The sequence below is a fragment of the Sinocyclocheilus grahami genome, unplaced genomic scaffold (genome assembly GCF_001515645.1).
Source record: "Sinocyclocheilus grahami isolate Dianchi unplaced genomic scaffold, SAMN03320097.WGS_v1.1 scaffold972.1, whole genome shotgun sequence".
NCBI classification, from domain to species: domain Eukaryota; kingdom Metazoa; phylum Chordata; class Actinopteri; order Cypriniformes; family Cyprinidae; genus Sinocyclocheilus; species Sinocyclocheilus grahami.
In genome coordinates this window covers 186396-207592 of record NW_015506151.1, presented here as the reverse complement: position 1 = coordinate 207592, position 21197 = coordinate 186396, and the positions used below count along the sequence as shown (strand labels likewise).

At 36.2% G+C, this 21197-nt stretch overlaps 2 protein-coding genes and 1 long non-coding RNA gene across 4 annotated transcripts; all 3 read right to left on the bottom strand.

The window, feature by feature from the left end:
• Positions 1 to 102: 102 nt before the first annotated feature.
• Positions 103 to 2698, bottom strand: gja10a (gap junction protein alpha 10 a). Of its 2 annotated transcripts, XM_016250115.1 has the most exons (3): positions 2522 to 2698; positions 836 to 2254; positions 103 to 439 (listed from the first exon to the last, which is right to left on the bottom strand). In XM_016250115.1, exons 2-3 carry the CDS (start codon positions 2231 to 2233, stop codon positions 401 to 403), a joined length of 1437 nt encoding a protein of 478 aa, XP_016105601.1. In that variant the 5' UTR covers positions 2234 to 2254; positions 2522 to 2698; the 3' UTR covers positions 103 to 400. The 2 variants fall into 2 exon arrangements, with proteins under 2 accessions (XP_016105601.1, XP_016105600.1); XM_016250114.1 differs by lacking the exon at positions 103 to 439 and having other exon boundaries at positions 748 to 2254.
• A 5557-nt stretch (positions 2699 to 8255) lies between these two features.
• LOC107564970 (ankyrin repeat domain-containing protein 6-like) lies at positions 8256 to 16505 on the bottom strand (the record flags this gene model as incomplete). Its single annotated transcript, XM_016250159.1, has 14 exons — positions 16478 to 16505; positions 16297 to 16421; positions 15947 to 16045; positions 15629 to 15727; positions 14735 to 14833; positions 14550 to 14648; positions 14084 to 14182; positions 13832 to 13909; positions 10960 to 11064; positions 10625 to 10750; positions 9633 to 9794; positions 9409 to 9561; positions 8614 to 8727; positions 8256 to 8519 (listed from the first exon to the last, which is right to left on the bottom strand). Coding segments are annotated over exons 1-14 (1650 nt in total), but the record flags the coding sequence as incomplete, so codon positions are not given.
• A 2381-nt stretch (positions 16506 to 18886) lies between these two features.
• LOC107564941 (uncharacterized) lies at positions 18887 to 19708 on the bottom strand. Its single transcript, XR_001606306.1, has 3 exons — positions 19539 to 19708; positions 19200 to 19298; positions 18887 to 18980 (listed from the first exon to the last, which is right to left on the bottom strand). It is a non-coding gene; the product is annotated as an uncharacterized lncRNA (long non-coding RNA).
• Positions 19709 to 21197: the final 1489 nt, after the last annotated feature.

Genomic DNA, 21197 nt, shown 5'->3' with positions numbered 1-21197 from the left:
TGAATTCAAACACAAACACTTTTGGAAATGAGAAACCTTTTATTTTCTTCTGAATTTGACGTTAGAGTCCATCAGCTTGCATCACAATTTATGGATGTAAGCTAAATTATTTAAAAATGTTCTTATTTGCCAGCTGTCGGAAGGTCTGAAGCTTTTAAAAATATGCACAGATGTCTTTTGGCTTCCATAATTAGACATGGAAAAATGTATACCATGCTTTACTGGTAAATTAAGGTGCTTACAATAAAAAATGAACAGTGCAAAACAGCACAACTTATACCACGTTGAAGCTGTGTTAAACCAGTGCTTTCCAAGCAGAGCCTTTGTCGCTGATATCTCCATTCATTTCTGCTCATGAACGGCCTGTTACATTCCTGTTGTCCCTCTGTCCTTCTTAATTTCACTTTTTCATGATGGAAGAGATATCCAAGAATACACTCTGTAAAAAAAAAAAGACATTTTTCATATCAATAAACCAATTAGGCACACATTTGAGAAATAACATTCATCAGTATTTTAGTATTTTATTTATTTTAAGTCATTTGAATACTATTATAATATTAATATATATAATATAAAACATTAATATAAACACACATACAGTATATACATACATTTGATTATTTTTCATTATTATTTATGCATTATTGGGGGTTTTGCAATTAATATTTATTATAATTATGTATACTGTATATGTAACTGGCGGAATCTGATCTAGAAATACATTTATTTTTCTGTTCCAAAATAAAGTCCCAAAAGTAATTTTGGACAAGGAAGCTTTTAAATTCCTCTATATGACCAGCTTAGTAGCTGTGTGTTGTTTGTGTCTACTTGCCATAGACATCCGTCTTCCTCCCCCTGGTGGTGGGTTCATTGGCAGGTCGTTGAGGGAGCCCAGCTCGGACTCTGAACTCCTTGTGGAGGGACAGGACGGACTGCCAGAAATGCTGTCTGAGGGCATACGGACCATAAAACTGGCTTTCCTGTTGGGTGGACAGAAGTCGCTCTCGGAGGACTCCACAGCATCGTCCCCCAGGTCTTGCACACGGCTGGGCCTGTGCAGAGTGTTGTGAAGGCAGGCTGGTATTTCCGTATGACCCTCAGGACCCAGACGACCCAAGTTAAAAGGCCTAACATCCCTCTCTGAGCCGTTACTGCTCTCTAGATGCTGGTTGCGGTTTTCCCTGTTCTCTAGTATCTCCATGGACCCTTGGGAGTGCAGTTCATGGATCATTCCCTGGCTAGGCTGCCGCATTTGCCGGGGCTGCTGGGTTATGCAGGACACTGGGAGGGTGGCTGCGGTGAAACTGTTGTGCTGCAGCATGTCGTTGCTCGAGCCAACGCAAGCGCTTGTTAGGAACAGTGGAGGGTCCATTTGCCCCTGTTGGATAAAAGTTTTCAACTGTGGGTTTTTGTGGGGGGATATATTCGTCATTACACACAGTTGCTGAATGGTCGAGTGCTTGGGTTTGCAAAGACTGTTGTCCTCCACAAGCTGGAGTCCGCTTAGAGTCTGTTTAATTTTTTTCACCCCCAAGTGGGATATTTCCAAGAGGTTCAGGAACAGCGAAACCCCTGCGATGACAATCATGAAAACCATGAAGATGGTCTTCTCCGTCGGCCTGGAGACGTAACAGTCCACGCTGTTCGGGCAAGGCACCCTCTCACACTTGTACAAAGGATCCAGTCCAATCCCATATAAGATATACTGCCCCACAATGAATGCCACTTCTACCACTGATCTGGTAAGGATATGAATTATATATGTGCGCAGCAAGGAGCCCCTCAGAGGAGCCTTCCTAATTTTCCTTTGCTCTTCTAGCTTCCTCAGTTCCTTCTCCAACTTCTTGTGCCCCTCCAAGAGGGCTTCCATCTCTTCCAGCTCGGCTCTCAGCTGGATTTTCCTCTTGTGCCGTTCTTTCTCCAAAGCCCTCAGCCGGTACAGAGCATGTCCCATGTACACCAGTGAAGGTGAGGAAACGATAATGATTTGCAGTACCCAAAAGCGAATTAGCGATATTGGAAACGCCTGGTCGTAGCAGACGTTCTTGCATCCCGGCTGGTCTGTGTTGCAGATGAACTCACTCTGTTCGTCCACCCAAACGTCCTCAGCCGCCACGCCGAGAACCAGCATCCGGAATATGAACAGGATGGTCAGCCATATTTTACCCACGATTGTGGAGTGAATATGGACCTCCTCTAAAATGCTCCCCAACAAGTTCCAGTCCCCCATCTTCACCGCCACATGTCCGTGCTTAGTTTAAGACAAAAAAATAGGAGTTTAGGCTACTGTTCAAGTTGTTGTTTTTTCGCATTTATGCATTGGCCATCATGCATAAGGCTTTTTGCATGTATTCGACAAACAAAAAAGCATAAATTCCAAGTCTAGAAAGTCATGCACATGGAGCAACAAACTGCTTGTATGTAATTTTGCCCAAATTATAGTCCGTAAACACGAACAAAATGATATAACTAAGTCAATCAAAGCTTTTTCCACAAAACAAAACTAAAATGAACTTACGTTTCAGTGGGATTTGCGGTCTTGTTTCCTTGGTGTATAAACAAGCATGTTTTCCCAAACAAGGAAAATCATTCCTTCATTTTACAGCCATGGAGTTTGCACATTAAAACGCAGCAAGTCTCTCCGCATAATGTCGGCTACAGTGAATGCTCCCCACAGTTGTTGCATGCAGCGAGTTCACAGGATGTAGAAATTGATCAGAAACTGACAGGACAATGCCCCATGGCAGATCTTATCAAGCAATTGCAGAAAACAGCACCCACACACACATAAAAAGTTGCCCGTGATGCCAACCAACCAAATGTCCCTCATGCAGTCAATACAATATATTCTGCCACACAAAATGTCATGATATTGCTCTCCAGCAAGCCATTTGCAAACCCAACTACCATGTTGGCTCGAACAAGAAAATGGGTTTCAAACTTTTGTGAGCATGTATATCCATCCTATTTAACCATTAATCTTTTGAGTAATCTATAATGTCAGTCAATTAAAGACCAGTTTCATAGCTCATAACCGCATTGTGCACATCTGTTAGATTTCAAAAAGGTGATCTTTTTATCTAAGCCTGCACCTAGAACGAAACAACGCATGTCAATTTGATCAACTCTATTTCACCGTTTTCCTTTGTGTTCCCTTTGAGTTTTTGCCGAAGCTGTCCATGTTGTTTACGTTTGTGAGCACTCAATGTCAAATGAAAGACCTTGCAGTCGATTGCATCAGCCCCCCCTCCCTCCCCCTCCTAAACTCAATTCATCAATACTGCAGTGATTTGTTTAGCAAGTTCTTTTTACTAGTTTTATGTGGCACAATTCTCATTAAAAGCATATTTGCACAGTATTGTGCATTTACGCTATAAATCCAATAGCAATTGATTTAAAAAACATGGTTTTATATTGAAATGATGGGGGGAACAAGGCAAGCCGTGATCCACCAATCAGCACATGCATGTGATTTTGTTATCCTGATTTGTCCCTACCCGAACCTTTCAGGCACTGCACAACTGGATCATCTCGCCGATCATACATGCTTCATAAAATGACCAGCCATCCCTCAGGGCATTTAATTAGCTTTCCATCACATGCTGACAGAGTCAATGGGAGATTGATTTGATTTTCCCTTGCAGAAGCTTGAACTGCAAATGCCAGAAGTCACATCAGGGACGTTGCATTATATAATGAGTTCATACGGTACCAAACAAAAGGCAGAAATCCATCTATTGGTCTTTATTCTGCAGTGGTTTGTTGTCTAATTGCCTTGATCAGGGCCAATATGTGCACTGAATTTTTGAGGAACAGGTTGTTGGGTTTTGCAACTAGGGGAAATTGTACTTACAGTGCAAAAGTGCAAGAACAGGCATAGGCTATGTGCTGAAACCTACTACATGGTCATTATCCCAAAATAAACAATGACTTTATATTATCCCACTTATTATGTGGCTGCTCACCAAGTAAATAAATTTACATTAAATATTGATTTGAATTTAACTTACATGAGAAAAAAGAGGAGTCATAGTTATACAAGAGACATAAAGCTATCACAGCGAGAAAGACCTGGTTGCCAGGCACAATGCTCTGATATGAGCTATGTTCACACTTGTCAGTGTTTTACTTACAAATATGAGTATCGAAATTTCCTGTTCACACAGTGGCGGAGTAGCTGTCTCGCACTGTTACCCCTTTTCCACCAGCATGTTCAGAGCTAGTGCTATTGCTGGTTTGGAGTTGGTTTGACTGGCGAGCCTTATAAGAACTGGTTTGCCTTTCCACAGTCTAGAGAGCCACCACAGAGCCAGGTCTTACATCTCATCTTTTGTCGAAATGTGGATTTCGATGTGGCCGGCCATTGCTGCTTCGACCGAGGTCCGTTTTTGGTCACTGTACTCTTTCTTCAGTTTTTTTTAAGTTTGTTGCTAATCTGTTCGATGTTCCTGTCGAACCCCGCTGCAGCCATCTTACAATGCTCTGATATGAGCTATGTTCACACTTGTCAGTGTTTTACTTACAAATATGAGTATCGAAATTTCCTGTTCACACAGTGGCGGAGTAGCTGTCTCGCACTGTTACCCCTTTTCCACCAGCATGTTCAGAGCTAGTGCTATTGCTGGTTTGGAGTTGGTTTGACTGGCGAGCCTTATAAGAACTGGTTTGCCTTTCCACAGTCTAGAGAGCCACCACAGAGCCAGGTCTTACATCTCATCTTTTGTCGAAATGTGGATTTCGATGTGGCGGCCATTGCTGCTTCGACCGAGGTCCGTTTTTGGTCACTGTACTCTTTCTTCAGTTTTTTTTAAGTTTGTTGCTAATCTGTTCGATGTTCCTGTCGAACCCCGCTGCAGCCATCTCGCGCTGAATTTGCAGCAACATCGGTTTCGTCCGTGAAGCTCCCTCTAATTTACCCTGGACTTTTGCAGAGGACCAGAGTGCAAGAAAGCAGCTTGTTTCCTCCTCGGACCACTGTTGTTTTTGCTTAATCCTGTCCAACATATTTAGCTGCTATTTCAAAAATGGCGGTCAAAAGTTTTGGTTCGTCTTGTTGGTCACAATAACCCTGCCCCCGGCTCCTGATGCAAGCGGTTCTTACTTCTAGACCAGCTTTATTTTGGTGCTACTTACAAGCCACTTTTCCTGGTTCAGAGCTGGTGCTTTGGGTATCGAAAGACAAAGAACCGATTTGAAACTTGGCTCTGGCTCTGAACCAGCACTCAGACTGCCTTGGTGGAAAAGGTGTATGTGTGAAGAGACAGCTAAGAAGTTGTCCAGAATGGTTCTGTTCACACAGCACCAAAAATACATTTGTGAGTAGGCTACTTAAAATGTATGAGTGTTTTTTGAGAGTGCTTAAACTCGCACTAGACTGAAGTGATAATGTTCTCTGATAATCTATGCTCGCTGTTCGCTGTTTGAATAACCGTGGGAATGAAAGTGTTAGTAACTTAAAATGTTTTCATTAAGTTGTGATCACGTTAAATACAAATTCAGTCCTATTAAAAAATATTTTATGACATCCCCTCCTGGTACTGGTAAAAGACAGGTTTATGATGTGCATATTTAATAGATTGCAGGCTACTCTTTAGGCTACCCTTCCACCTATGGAGTCAATCATTTCGTTTTTTTATGTCAATATGTTTTTATATTTTTCTTTGTTCATTTTTTTTCTTATAGCCAATTTAAATACTATTTAAAAATCACTGCAAAAATCTAAATATTTAAATTTATAATAATGTATAACACAAAAAACTGTAGCCATAGCCACTGCAACAGCCTTTTGTTTTTGTTGTAGTGTTTGTTAGAAAACACTCTCTGTCTTTCTGTTGAGTCCAGACATGTCTTACCCCTCCTTTCTCCCTCTCTCTCAGTCTTATATATACAACGCATTCTTTCTGAATCCCTCCTTCTATATCCATCTCTCTCTCTTGATATTATGTTTTAAATATGTCTTACTTATATGCGAAGTATGCATGCTTAAATGTATACATTAGCTTCTCTTGGTTTTTCTGTCCCCAATAAAGACATGAATGTTATGACTACAAGGGTAAAGGAGTTCGTGATGAAACCATGAAGACAGTTCAGCATTCTTCGCAAAAGTCTATTCCTAATATGTCCATGTTTTTCTGTACATGTGGCTATTTTATATAAACACATGTTCTTGGCCAAAGATCCTACGTGTATGTTATTCATATCCTCATTGGTTAAGAGGATGAAACTCCCCTCGACATATGCCTATATAATATCTGTATTTCTATGAATAAATTGAAGTATTGAGGATACATTTGACTGTGTGTTTTCTTACTTCCCGGCCATTTATTTACACTTTGGGAGACTGAGAAAACTTCAAGGTGGCAAAGAGAATTTACAAAGGGACCAAATTGTTATTCTTTATTAACAGTGTTCTAGAAACATTTTGTTGTTTGTGGCAGGAGTTGGGTGGAGGCAGTGGGATGGACGTCCACCATGCTGATAGATTATTTCACTCTGATCCATTTCAATCAATACAGACTCGTGCAGCCCTGATCTGACTGTTTGGAGATAATGAGATTCCAGCACGCCTGCGGATATTTACTGAGAAGCAGTTTAGGGTGTGAACGGGGTAAAGAACAGAGCGTGAATAGCATTTCCTTGAAAACATCTAAAAAATTATGTTAGACTTTGACGATCATATTTTTGAGTTTAATTATTTTAGCCTTTTACTTGAGTTTCAAAGTATTAGATAGTTTTCAACCTTGTGGTGAAAATGATCATGAATCATTTAGTGGGAAAGATATGAAAGAACAGAAATGCTGTGCTGCAGAGATCATAAGTGTTAAACAACATTTGACTCATCAAACTTTTAATAGCTTTCACATGTATGGCATGGATTCTCATCTATCATCAATCAAAACAAAACATATTGCATTCTTACATGCATTTCAAACAGTTCTCTTTATACTCTACTAAACTACTATAGATGCAATTTAATTAAAACATTTTGTATGTACAGGTACAGAGACTGAGGAATCAAACAATATAGCTACATTTTACAATAACAAGTACTATGTAACTTAATGTAATTCTATCTAGGATTATAAAAAGTTTACTATTAATCTTGACTGACTGAAAAACATTTCTATACAACATAGTCACGTGTTGCCTAATTCATAATATTTCAGTCCTCACGAGTAATAACTCAGTATTGTTGGAGTGAAGATAATTGAATCACATTTAAAATAATATTTTATACAAATATAAAAATGGTCAATTCTGTCAATTTTTACTCACCGTGATGCCATCCCAAACTGTATAATATGATTTTCTTTTCTTTTTTTAAGTTTAGACTCTTATATACTCATCCAAGCTGCATTAATTTGCTCATGTATTATGATTTAAAATATTTTCTATTTTAATATATTTTAAAAATTACATTGATTCCGTTGATGTCAGCTGAAATGTATTATTTGTATTTTATTTTTATTATTATTTTGTTACATTAACTTTCACTGTACTACAGAAAACAAAGTATTCACTTTATATATTTCACATGGATGGAACAACATTTAAATTTCTTTGAATCTCTATTCAGCAAGTTCCTCTTCCTGTCTTTCCAATTCAAATTCCAATAGAACTTCCTGTGGGGTGTGGCCAATTCAATTCACATTCCAGCTCAGTGAAAGGAAGGCACTTCTTTGATTCTGAATCTTTCTCAACCCTGTTTGAAAGACAAGATGGCGAGTAAATGATAACAGTTTTAATTTCTGGATGACTTGACATTGAGCAAAGAAGTACTGTACTCAGTTGGCTAATAGAGCACTGTTGTACTATTAGCATAACCACAACCTACATATAATAATTCCTGCCAGTGTCAAAATGAAACTTTGATTTGGAGTCTTATACATTTTTAAATAGTTTTGCATCACTGTGTTTTACTACAGTACAATAAAATTACTGTAAGTTTACTCAGTGTTTACAAAGCTCCAATCTCATTTGTATTGCCACATGTATATAACAAAGTATTGAGATGAAATTTTGTTATTGACCAAATACTTGTTTTCCACCATAATTTGCAAATAAATTCTTTAAAAATCCTACAATGTGATTTTCTGGATTTTTTTTCTCATTTTGTCTCTCATAGTTGAGGTATACCTATGATGAAAATTACAGGCCTCTCTCATCTTTTTAAGTGGGAGAACTTGCACAATTGGTGGCTGACTAAATACTTTTTTTCCCCACTGTATATATATATATATATAAAATTGTGCATCCCCACATTCAAGACTTTTCACATCATTGTTTGGACCTGCTCCTGGGCTGGGTAACACATTGACATAGGTGGCCAGGGAGCTGGAGCTCTCCTCAGAGATAAGTGACAGCAGTGGGAGACCCTCAGGGTCTAAGTCCACCAGAGAGTGATCCACTGATGGAGAGCGCAGAAGTTTGTAGTATTGTGTCTCTGCAGGCATTCGCACGTCAAGATCCTGAATCTTAGACATGCACCAGCTTTTCACAGCATTGGTAGCAGCTACCTGCATGAAAGATAAAAACAGAGCAACATAAGTTTGATCAATCATGTCTAGGCTGATGCAACTGCAGTGCATCTCTTCTCTTAAGGTATGGTACCTGTTTTCTATCATCCGCCAAGCGTTCCAGGGTGGCTCTCTGATTGATTCGATAATGACACTCCATTGTCTCAGCTGACACATGCTCCTGCATGAGTTTCTCAAGAACTTTAATCTGAACATAAAGAGATATTTGTCTCTAATACCCACTTTTTCAGTGATTTGGAATCGTTTTTCCAACAATGTTCATATTGGATTACCAAGAAATCTACAATAAAGAGCCATGCATCAAAACCAACCATGATCAAGTCTTTCTCTTTCTAAGTTAACTTATATTCATAAGTTATTTATACTTATATTCATAAGTTATTTATACTTATATTCATAAGTTATTTATACTTATTTTCATACATTTTTGAAAGACATTTTTCATTCAAATTCAAAGAATGCCAAATTGAAAAAAATGTATATCTCATATTTTATTTATATTACACATTGGTAGTAAAGACATTATGTTTTATATTTCAAATAAACTACTTATGAATTAAACGTTTCAAATAATTTATGGTTGCTGAAAATTCAGCTTTGCCATCACAGGAATAAATTATATTTTAAAATATATTAAAATAGAATACAGTTATTTTAAATTGTGATAACATTTTACAGTATTACTATTTTTACTGTATTTTTGATCAAATAAATGCAGCTTTTGTAAGCATAAGAGACATTTTATAAAAATATTTGTAAAAATACACCAAACTTTAAAAAGTAATGTATATGTTTCATCTCCAAATATAGAGGGTTATTAAGGAAATTGTAAATAAAAAAAGTTACAATATCACAGCAAACAACAAACCTGATGCTTGTTTTTTTGCTCTATTCTGCCCAGCCTGCAGTTCATCTCCTCTTGGACTGTGTGAATTTCTGACCTCATCTCCATCTTTGCGGCTTTCAGCTTATTCTCCAGCATTTTAATGAGGGGCTTACAATGACAGTCATTCGCAGGAGCCTGTTTGCAGACACTGGTTAAGAGGTTTAAAACAAACAAATGCATTGCATTAACTCTAATGTAGAGTTTACCTGCTTTATCTGTCCATCTTTATCCCTGTAAAGTGTATAAAGCTGATAGGCTTTTCCAGGAGTTTCCTCTTCCTCCTGAGAGCTGGTGCTGCTGTGTTTTACTCTCTGGGATGGAGATCCTCTCTCATGTAGCTGATACTCTCTCCGGAACACATGGTCCAACTTTTTTAATAGCAAAAACATATTTAGAATTACTAGATTTTTATTAGGAAATAAAAATTGTCAGGTAAAATGAATCCCCTGAAAATGTGATAACATCTAAATGAACTTGTTTTATTTAAGACAAAAAACAATTATGAATCTACCTGATTATATTCGGTTATACCAATAAAAGCAATTCAGATTATTAAAAAAAGTTTTTTTTCTATTTATAATGGATATAGTTTAATACATGTAATGATCGCTAAATTGTTTTGATAGTAAAATTAAGATTCATTAAGATTTTTTATTACAATTTTTTAAATATTAAAATAATAACTTCAATCAAATAGCTCATGAGTCATGTTTGTTTGTTTTTTTTGTTATTAAGCCACCTAATAAGCAGAATAATGCACAGTCAGCATTTTATTATTGCAAAATAAACCCTCTAGGATAATTTCAAAAATTGTCACCTAAAAATGTGATAACATCTAAATAAATTTGTTTTAATGAAAAAATTATATGAGTCTACCTGATTATATTGGGTTAAAAATTGATCAAAGAAATGTTTCTTAACTATTTACTGTGGATATAAGTCAATATATTGCACTCTGAAATTGATGTAACAATCGGTAAATTGTTTTAATATCAATGTTATTAAGATTAATTTGATTAATATTAAAATAATAAATAAATCAATAGTTCATGTTTATTTGTTTATTAAGTCATCTAATAAGCAGAATAATGTACAGTTAGCATGTCATTATTGCAAAATAAACCATCTAAAATCATCTAAAAGTATAAATTATTATAATAAATGTTAATTAATATTGATATAAATGTAATATCGCTACCTTTATTCTTGGGCTCCGGATCTTTCTCCTTGTGCCGGGGCTCAAAGTTGCTGTGTTCTGTTCAGGTTGTATCCTGTGATGTACTTGATCACAGTTGTTAGTGTCTTCTGCCACTTCAGTGCAGTCCTGCACAATGATGGGAGTGCTTAGCATGAGAGAGATATTTAGGCAAAAACAATCACATGACCTCTGATCTTTTTTAGGGTTATGGAAGCTTAGTAGTCATGTGACATTTTCTTCTCACTGGCCCCTAGACCCCAATCATATTACAAACGATGAATCTGCAACAGTGCAGATGTCGTTCTAGATGGGTGAATCTTATCTGAATTTTCCACCTTCTGTCGGGAGGAAGGAACTCTGGGGAGGGACTGAGTTCTCCTATGGGCCCCCAAGACATCTCTTCTTTTTCTCACTGTCTTTCCACGAGCAAACCTCTGCAACTGAGCAGGGACATACAACTTGAGTTAGAGAAGCTACTGATAAAATAAAGATTGAAGTTTGGATGGTTAGGATATTTCATTTAGCTCCTGCTGGTAGATACTGTAACTATACCTGTCACGAATCCGGTCCATGAACTTCCGTCTGCTAGCCATCAGAGGTCACCCTTTCCATTTTCATTGACTCTCGCACTACACACGGTTGCATATCATCCCGGACTACATATCCCATCATTCATTGCACTGATTGCACACAGCTGTTTCACTGATTGCACACAGCACTGATTGCACACAGCTTTTTCATATTACTCACTCCCTATTTAACACTCACTCTTATCCCTTCCCCGGGCCGAGTATTGTTTAGCACTTATCAGTTGATAGTTACACTACAGAGCCTTCGTTAGCCTAGCCTAGCCTAGCCTAGCCTAGCCTAGTCTTGCCTAGCCTAGTCTTGCCTAGTCTTGCCTTGCCTTGCCTTGCCTTGCCTTGCCTTGCCTTGCCTTGCCTTGCCTTGCCTTGCCTTGCCTTGCCTTGCCTGTTTTCTCGGTTTCTGATCTTCGCCTGTTTTCCTGGATTTACCCCTTTAGTCTTGCCCCTTTTGACTCTGTTCACCGTTCGTTGACCTTCGCTAGCCCTAGGATTATTCTTGTGTCTTGCCCGCCATATTCCTGTTTGCCCTTGTTCGACCCTGCCTGTGTTTCTGACCTCTCTGCTTAATAAAGCCTGCACATGGATCCGCATGTCTCGCGTCTTGTCAGCCCCATTACAATACCAGGGTACATGAAAATAACTTAAAAGAAAACCAAAAAAAAAAGAAAAAATCTTACTTGAAATAAAAAACTGAAATAAAATCAAATCTAAAAAACCTCAAACTTATTTTATTTGAGCTAGACTCCAAAGCAACATTTCTCATTTTTATTTATTTTCATTTTCATTTTAAAACTGAAATAAAAAGAAACAAATCTATACAGACATTAAATAATAATGACTAATAAAAATGTCAAGAACACAATACAGTTTTATTAATAACTGCGCTTATTAATAATAGTTAAAACTAACTAAAATTAAAATGTAAACAAAAAAAACAAACAAAAAAAAGAACCACCATCTGAGAGCACGTGTCTTTTTCCATTGACGGCCATTCAAAAGTAAACATGTATTTTGGCAAAATAAAAATATTCACAAGAAAAATATTTCCCGCTGATATTTTAGAAGTTTGTTCTGGTCCTTGAAACCAGTTATGTTCCGTTCGCACAGAACAACATATTTTTTCATATTATGTAGACGAAATACTTCCAAGGCACTCACATGGTAAGATAAAAAGCCTTTAATAAACTGGGCTTAAATCATTACAGCTAGGCTGTTTTGCCAAAATGCGTAGCTCTACTTTTAACTAGTTGTAATGATTTAAGCCCAGTTCATTAAAGCCTTTTTATCTTACCACGTGAGTGCCTTGGAAGTTTATTCAGTCTGCATAATTTGATGTGCCAATGAGCACCAGTTGCTATATAAAGACCCCCGTGTAGCACTCTCTGCTTCTGGTTCTTGTAAGAACATATTTTTTCATTTGGAAACGTTCGACTGTTTAGCTCACGTCTTGCATCTTCTGCAGTGCCTCGCACACGATACTGTGTTCTTATAAAGCAGCGCTCAGGCTAAAAGAAGATCACCTTTTTAAAAATATCTCTCCAGAGCTTACATTTTGTTCATTACACTGAGCTTTGCTTTTTTTAATGCAAAAACCATGTTCTGTGTGAATGGCCCCTACAGAGAATTTTCATTGACTCTGTGCTCAAGTTACGTTGTTGTACTAGTAGGTGATGACACATGACTGTGTTTATGAGTGAGTCATTTGAATAATTTGTCAACCAATTAATTCCAAAACACTGAATCATTTAGAAATGGATCAAGGGACTGCCTTTATGAGCCATTAAAGCATTAAAACCGATTCGCTGAGTCATTCATCAAACCGGTTCGTTCAGTAGAGCTGATTGAGTCAGAAGTGAGTCAAGTAATCATGTAATGCTTTGCTATAAAGAGCATGTCTAACAGGACAATGAACTGGTTCTAAATTGAAAATCTTTGAATGTAATAACATTACTTACCTGATTGGATCTTGCTAGAAGAATAGCCAAATCTCGGTTGTTGTTGTCCCGGGCTTTATCAAGAGCAGTGTGGCCTGTCTGTTGATAGATTTAGCATGTTTGCCATTGCCATAACATATTTTTTCATTTGGAAACGTTCGACTGTTTAGCTCACGTCTTGCATCTTCTGCAGTGCCTCGCACACGATACTGTGTTCTTATAAAGCAGCGCTCAGGCTAAAAGAAGATCACCTTTTTAAAAATATCTCTCCAGAGCTTACATTTTGTTCATTACACTGAGCTTTGCTTTTTTTAATGCAAAAACCATGTTCTGTGTGAATGGCCCCTACAGAGAATTTTCATTGACTCTGTGCTCAAGTTACGTTGTTGTACTAGTAGGTGATGACACGTGACTGTGTTTATGAGTGAGTCATTTGAATAATTTGTCAACCAATTAATTCCAAAACACTGAATCATTTAGAAATGGATCAAGGGACTGCCTTTATGAGCCATTAAAGCATTAAAACCGATTCGTTGAGTCATTCATCAAACCGGTTCGTTCAGTAGAGCTGATTGAGTCAGAAGTGAGTCAAGTAATCATGTAATGCTTTGCTATAAAGAGCATGTCTAACAGGACAATGAACTGGTTCTAAATTGAAAATCTTTGAATGTATTAACATTACTCACCTGATTGGATCTTGCTAGAAGAATAGCCAAATCTCGGTTGTTGTTGTCCCGGGCTTTATCAAGAGCAGTGTGGCCTGTCTGTTGATAGATTTAGCAAATTGTCATTTAGCAGATGCTGTCATCCAAAGCAATTTACAGCTCAATTTGAGCGGCCCTGTTATAACCCCATCCCCACCCCCATTATAACGTACTTTCATAATAACAACACAATCATAAAGAGATTGAAGCATTTCATGAGATTACATGACTTACGTTGTTTCTGATGTTTGCGTCAGCTCCAGCTTCCAGTAACAGATTGACAGTTTTCTTGTGATTTAGGGCAGCAGCGACATGGAGCGCAGTGTCTCCTACCTGTAAAATATGTTGATTTTCCCCAAGACTATGACCAAAAAAGCTGCAGTTGTACATGCAATTAACAGGAGAAGATGCTGTAATGTAAACTACAATCTAGTGGTTAAAAGCAGACCATTTAATTGTTTGTTCATTTGCCTCTGAATTTTTCATTGTGTGCCAGTTTCTTATGGTTTGTTGAAGTATAAAATAATACACTATCAAGCCATAAATTATTTTATAGTTTTGTTTTCATTTGACAGTTTATAGCATAATTGCCTATTAACTTAGTCTTAGACTAAATCATTTAGAAACTAGGACACAGCAGTGACACAAAAAATAAACCACATTGGTGCTGGATTCAAAACAATCAGAATGAGGATCTGACCTGGTTTTTCTCAGTCACAGAGCAGAAAGAACCCAAGAGGATCTTAATCATGGCCAAGTGATTGTAGCGTGCAGCAATGTGTAAACAAGTGTCACCTGCCTGGAAGGAAAGAAATTGTTCTTTTTCAGTATTTAATATATAATCATTTAAAATAGATTGTAATGATTTTAGAAGAGTGCACTTGCATTGTTTTTGCTGTCAGGCATCACTCCACCTTGTAATAAAACTCGAGCGGTATGGGAATGTCCATTCTGACATGCTAGATGCAGAGGTGTGTTTCCTGCCTTTAAAAATAAAATATGAATACAATTTAAATAATAGAATAGAAACTGATTGCATAATAATCATTCATCAAAATTCACCACAAGAGATTTTCTAAATGTAACAGAACATCTCCCGTTTTCAAAATGGTGTGATTTAGCAGGTTTTAATCCATATCTGTTAGCTGTTTTGACTACAGTAAACTGACATAATTTTAGCAGATATATGCATTAAAAAAAAGAAAGAAAAAGAAAATGCATTAAAAAGATGCAGACTTACAGTGAACAAATAAATAAATAAAAAATCAAATAAAAATGTACGTACCCATGTCCACTTTCCAGAATTTTTCTTTTTTTCTTTTTACTTCGTTTTGGAAAATGAACATGGACGTATAAATTTTTTTTTCTTTGTACACAGAAATATTCTGTAGAATGAGATTTTCCCTCCCATATACTATCAGCTGACTATCAAATAGCAGTTCATGCTGTAACCAAACAAACCATAACCTAAAAGCTAATCGCTGTCCTTTGCTAGGAAGCCCTTTTTTTCTATGCATGTACACAGTGTTTATATATATACAGTATATATATATAGTGATACAGAAGTTCCTTTTGTTGTCTAAATGAAAAAAATAATAATAACATTAAAATTGTATGGCATTTGGGCTTCCTGTTTCAAAATGAAATGCATAAATATAGGAAGGAAATTTTTGCTTTTCAAAATATTTGTTGGGGTCTCTAAAGAAACGAAAGAAAATTGACATTTTTTAAATAGATAATCTGGTTTAATCCTAAAGTAAATGGAAAATATTGACTTACTTTGTTCTTCACTTGGACATTGCCTCCAGCTTTGACCAGTAGCTTTACACATGAACTGAAGCCATGCCATGATACCTCATGCAAAGCAGTGTTTCCTTCCTGATGAAAGAAAATCAGATTCTATAGCATTGATTTTAACACAAACAAACAAATAAACAAACAAAATTCCCATGTACGATAGTCAGGATTTTTTCATCTGACATGTTTATTTACAGCTAACAAGATCCTTGAATCTTGATTCGTTTAAATTACAACAGTTCTGTTATTAATATTCATGATGAAACAAAAAGATGATATATTGATTGCAAATGAACAGACCTTGTCTTGTAGATCAAGTGCACAGCCTCCATGGATGAGGGCAGAGATTGCATCACGGTTTCCCACAACAGCTGCCCGGTGCAGGGCTGTCTGATGACCCTGGAAAAAACAAAAACACATCCAGTTTGATTTAACATTTAGCACTGTTGTGTGGCCATATAGTCTATCTAAGCGCAAAGGCCACCAGAGGTCATACATCAGCCACATTAAAACTCTCTAGAAGATCGCAAATTGTGGCCTTGGCAAAAATCACAAAAATATTGGCTTAAGCCTTCTTATCATTCTCTCAAGGGAATAATGGTCAACACAGACACAAAAAAGGAAGTAAAAGAGATAGACCATGAGTTTACATCTTCCAGGCCACCTTTGTAGCTGCCGTCTGCCCCCTGTGGAGTGAGTGCTGCCTCCGTATGACTGTTATGTGAGACCAGGGGAACTGGATAGCAGCCGTCCTGTGGAAAACAAGACACGCATGCTCACATAAAAGAAATCACACGCAGATGCGCCACAATCCCGCACACAGGGACTTACAGACCGAGAGCGTATGACCAGCTGGCATTACTGACATTAAAAGAGTCGCATGGGTAATCCCTCGCACAGGAATGAGATTCATTGTTGTCTTTTCTTTAGGTCTATGGGCAAGAGAGAATATTTCTGGATAAGAATGAAACTCATCAGATCTCTGTGATTTAAGCTCTTGTTCTGATTTCAGGGCTGTCTCTGTAAATTTTGTGTGTAGCAATATGCTTCTCTTTTATAAAGCCAAATGAATGGTTAAATTAGGACAAAACAAGTGGTAGAATTGAAAAAATAAACAAGCTTTATTATGTTTATTTCCATTATTCCACTAAATGTGCTTTTACTTTCTGAAATTTAGTGCATCAACACAGGACAATAATGTGTATGGTAATGTAAAATATGTATAATAAATAATTGCAAATCTAGCATTCATTTACAATTAAAAAATTAATTGAGACTACAGGATGGTAATAGATTTTAGCTCCATTGAATTGTGTTTAGCTCCATTGAATTGTATTGAACACCGCAGTCCAAATGAAAATCTTTGACAAACCAATCATCAAAAGGCTGATTCTGATATGACTAGATTTGTATAAATATAAGTTCACATAAATATTATAGTAATATTTTTATAAATATCTGAGAGTGATGATGACTTGATATTTCTTATGTTTATTCAATATATTTTAATCTGCATAAGGTTATGGTCTGAGTTTTTATTTTAAATATTTGATCAAATAAACATTAAATAAGATGAAATAAATATGTGTTGTTATTGTAAAATCAAAAAAGGTACTAATTTACTCAAATTAAAACTATTTGAAAAATGTTGTTAACTGAAAAGCTGAAATAAAATAAAATAATAAAAATGAATACATACAGTATGTGAAAAATTTGAACTGAAATAAAAACTAATTGAAGCTAAATAAAAAACTAAATGACAAAAGCAAATAACAAAATTACTAAAACGAAAACGAAATAAAATTGAAAACTGAAAATATAAAAACTAAAAGCTAATTCAAAATATGAATAAACTTTATAATTGTGTATAATAACACTTTCTCTAAGTAATGTCAAAATGAAAATGGTTTTTGTACCACGTCTCAAGAATCAGCGTTTTGTTGAACTGGCTTGAGTATTTCTCAGAGAAGAGCACGTGATGATCTCATTCTCTCACTGAAGAGTGATTTTGATTGCATACAGCAACATTGAAGCATTAGAGAGATTGCTGAAAACAGCGTAAAAATATGCATTAAACAATGGACACATTAAAAGCCTGGACCAAATGTGCTAAAGAGCCAGATTGAAGAGTTGCAGAGTTTGATCTCATGGGTTTAGCAAGATATCCCAGATGAGAGTCCTAAAAGCTATACAGTTGGGTCATGGTAGGACAGATGGAGAAGAGCTCTGGTGTCTCTTTTACTAGTTAAATAGAAAAAATAATAATAATGTTGCTTGCTGCTCAACAGTTGGTGCTTATAACCTCTTTTAGTCTAGCTCATGAAATATTAATATTTTGCTGCACTCAAGCAACCTCTGTACTTTTGTAGTTTTTGTTCTACATCCAACACTGTAAATAAAAATCTGTGACATTTACGGTAAAATACCGGCAGCTGTGGTTGCCAGAACTTCACCGTAAAAAAAATATGGTAGCAACATTTTAGGTTTTACAAACTTGACTTAAAAACCAACACATTGAAGTACTAATATCTGTTTTGAACCATTGTAATGCACCGATAACCACCAAAAGCTGGTGGTGATGAGAAAGTCACATGATGAACCAAAGCTCATCATAAACAGCTTTTCTACGAGCTAAGGAGGGCAATACTTATATATAGAAGGTGCACAATGTCATTCACACTAACACTAAACCCCATCATGGTGGCACACATGATACTCAAATATAGAAACGTTATTTCAACAAAAAAACATCAACCAGAATTTTTCTTTTTTTCTTTTTACTTCGTTTTGGAAAATGAACATGGACGTATAAATTTTTTTTTCTTTGTACACAGAAATATTCTGTAGAATGAGATTTTCCCTCCCATATACTATCAGCTGACTATCAAATAGCAGTTCATGCTGTAACCAAACAAACCATAACCTAAAAGCTAATCGCTGTCCTTTGCTAGGAAGCCCTTTTTTTCTATGCATGTACACAGTGTTTATATATATACAGTATATATATATAGTGATACAGAAGTTCCTTTTGTTGTCTAAATGAAAAAAATAATAATAACATTAAAATTGTATGGCATTTGGGCTTCCTGTTTCAAAATGAAATGCATAAATATAGGAAGGAAATTTTTGCTTTTCAAAATATTTGTTGGGGTCTCTAAAGAAACGAAAGAAAATTGACATTTTTTAAATAGATAATCTGGTTTAATCCTAAAGTAAATGGAAAATATTGACTTACTTTGTTCTTCACTTGGACATTGCCTCCAGCTTTGACCAGTAGCTTTACACATGAACTGAAGCCATGCCATGATACCTCATGCAAAGCAGTGTTTCCTTCCTGATGAAAGAAAATCAGATTCTATAGCATTGATTTTAACACAAACAAACAAATAAACAAACAAAATTCCCATGTACGATAGTCAGGATTTTTTCATCTGACATGTTTATTTACAGCTAACAAGATCCTTGAATCTTGATTCGTTTAAATTACAACAGTTCTGTTATTAATATTCATGATGAAACAAAAAGATGATATATTGATTGCAAATGAACAGACCTTGTCTTGTAGATCAAGTGCACAGCCTCCATGGATGAGGGCAGAGATTGCATCACGGTTTCCCACAACAGCTGCCCGGTGCAGGGCTGTCTGATGACCCTGGAAAAAACAAAAACACATCCAGTTTGATTTAACATTTAGCACTGTTGTGTGGCCATATAGTCTATCTAAGCGCAAAGGCCACCAGAGGTCATACATCAGCCACATTAAAACTCTCTAGAAGATCGCAAATTGTGGCCTTGGCAAAAATCACAAAAATATTGGCTTAAGCCTTCTTATCATTCTCTCAAGGGAATAATGGTCAACACAGACACAAAAAAGGAAGTAAAAGAGATAGACCATGAGTTTACATCTTCCAGGCCACCTTTGTAGCTGCCGTCTGCCCCCTGTGGAGTGAGTGCTGCCTCCGTATGACTGTTATGTGAGACCAGGGGAACTGGATAGCAGCCGTCCTGTGGAAAACAAGACACGCATGCTCACATAAAAGAAATCACACGCAGATGCGCCACAATCCCGCACACAGGGACTTACAGACCGAGAGCGTATGACCAGCTGGCATTACTGACATTAAAAGAGTCGCATGGGTAATCCCTCGCACAGGAATGAGATTCATTGTTGTCTTTTCTTTAGGTCTATGGGCAAGAGAGAATATTTCTGGATAAGAATGAAACTCATCAGATCTCTGTGATTTAAGCTCTTGTTCTGATTTCAGGGCTGTCTCTGTAAATTTTGTGTGTAGCAATATGCTTCTCTTTTATAAAGCCAAATGAATGGTTAAATTAGGACAAAACAAGTGGTAGAATTGAAAAAATAAACAAGCTTTATTATGTTTATTTCCATTATTCCACTAAATGTGCTTTTACTTTCTGAAATTTAGTGCATCAACACAGGACAATAATGTGTATGGTAATGTAAAATATGTATAATAAATAATTGCAAATCTAGCATTCATTTACAATTAAAAAATTAATTGAGACTACAGGATGGTAATAGATTTTAGCTCCATTGAATTGTGTTTAGCTCCATTGAATTGTATTGAACACCGCAGTCCAAATGAAAATCTTTGACAAACCAATCATCAAAAGGCTGATTCTGATATGACTAGATTTGTATAAATATAAGTTAACATAAATATTATAGTAATATTTTTATAAATATCTGAGAGTGATGATGACTTGATATTTCTTATGTTTATTCAATATATTTTAATCTGCATAAGGTTATGGTCTGAGTTTTTATTTTAAATATTTGATCAAATAAACATTAAATAAGATGAAATAAATATGTGTTGTTATTGTAAAATCAAAAAAGGTACTAATTTACTCAAATTAAAACTATTTGAAAAATGTTGTTAACTGAAAAGCTGAAATAAAATAAAATAATAAAAATGAATACATACAGTATGTGAAAAATTTGAACTGAAATAAAAACTAATTGAAGCTAAATAAAAAACTAAATGACAAAAGCAAATAACAAAATTACTAAAACGAAAACGAAATAAAATTGAAAACTGAAAATATAAAAACTAAAAGCTAATTCAAAATATGAATAAACTTTATAATTGTGTATAATAACACTTTCTCTAAGTAATGTCAAAATGAAAATGGTTTTTGTACCACGTCTCAAGAATCAGCGTTTTGTTGAACTGGCTTGAGTATTTCTCAGAGAAGAGCACGTGATGATCTCATTCTCTCACTGAAGAGTGATTTTGATTGCATACAGCAACATTGAAGCATTAGAGAGATTGCTGAAAACAGCGTAAAAATATGCATTAAACAATGGACACATTAAAAGCCTGGACCAAATGTGCTAAAGAGCCAGATTGAAGAGTTGCAGAGTTTGATCTCATGGGTTTAGCAAGATATCCCAGATGAGAGTCCTAAAAGCTATACAGTTGGGTCATGGTAGGACAGATGGAGAAGAGCTCTGGTGTCTCTTTTACTAGTTAAATAGAAAAAATAATAATAATGTTGCTTGCTGCTCAACAGTTGGTGCTTA

Bases quoted from the DNA above. Each gene is read 5' to 3' on its own strand.
- gja10a (XM_016250114.1), bottom strand. From the start codon at position 2,233: ATGGGGGACTGGAACTTGTTGGGGAGCATTTTAGAGGAGGTCCATATT.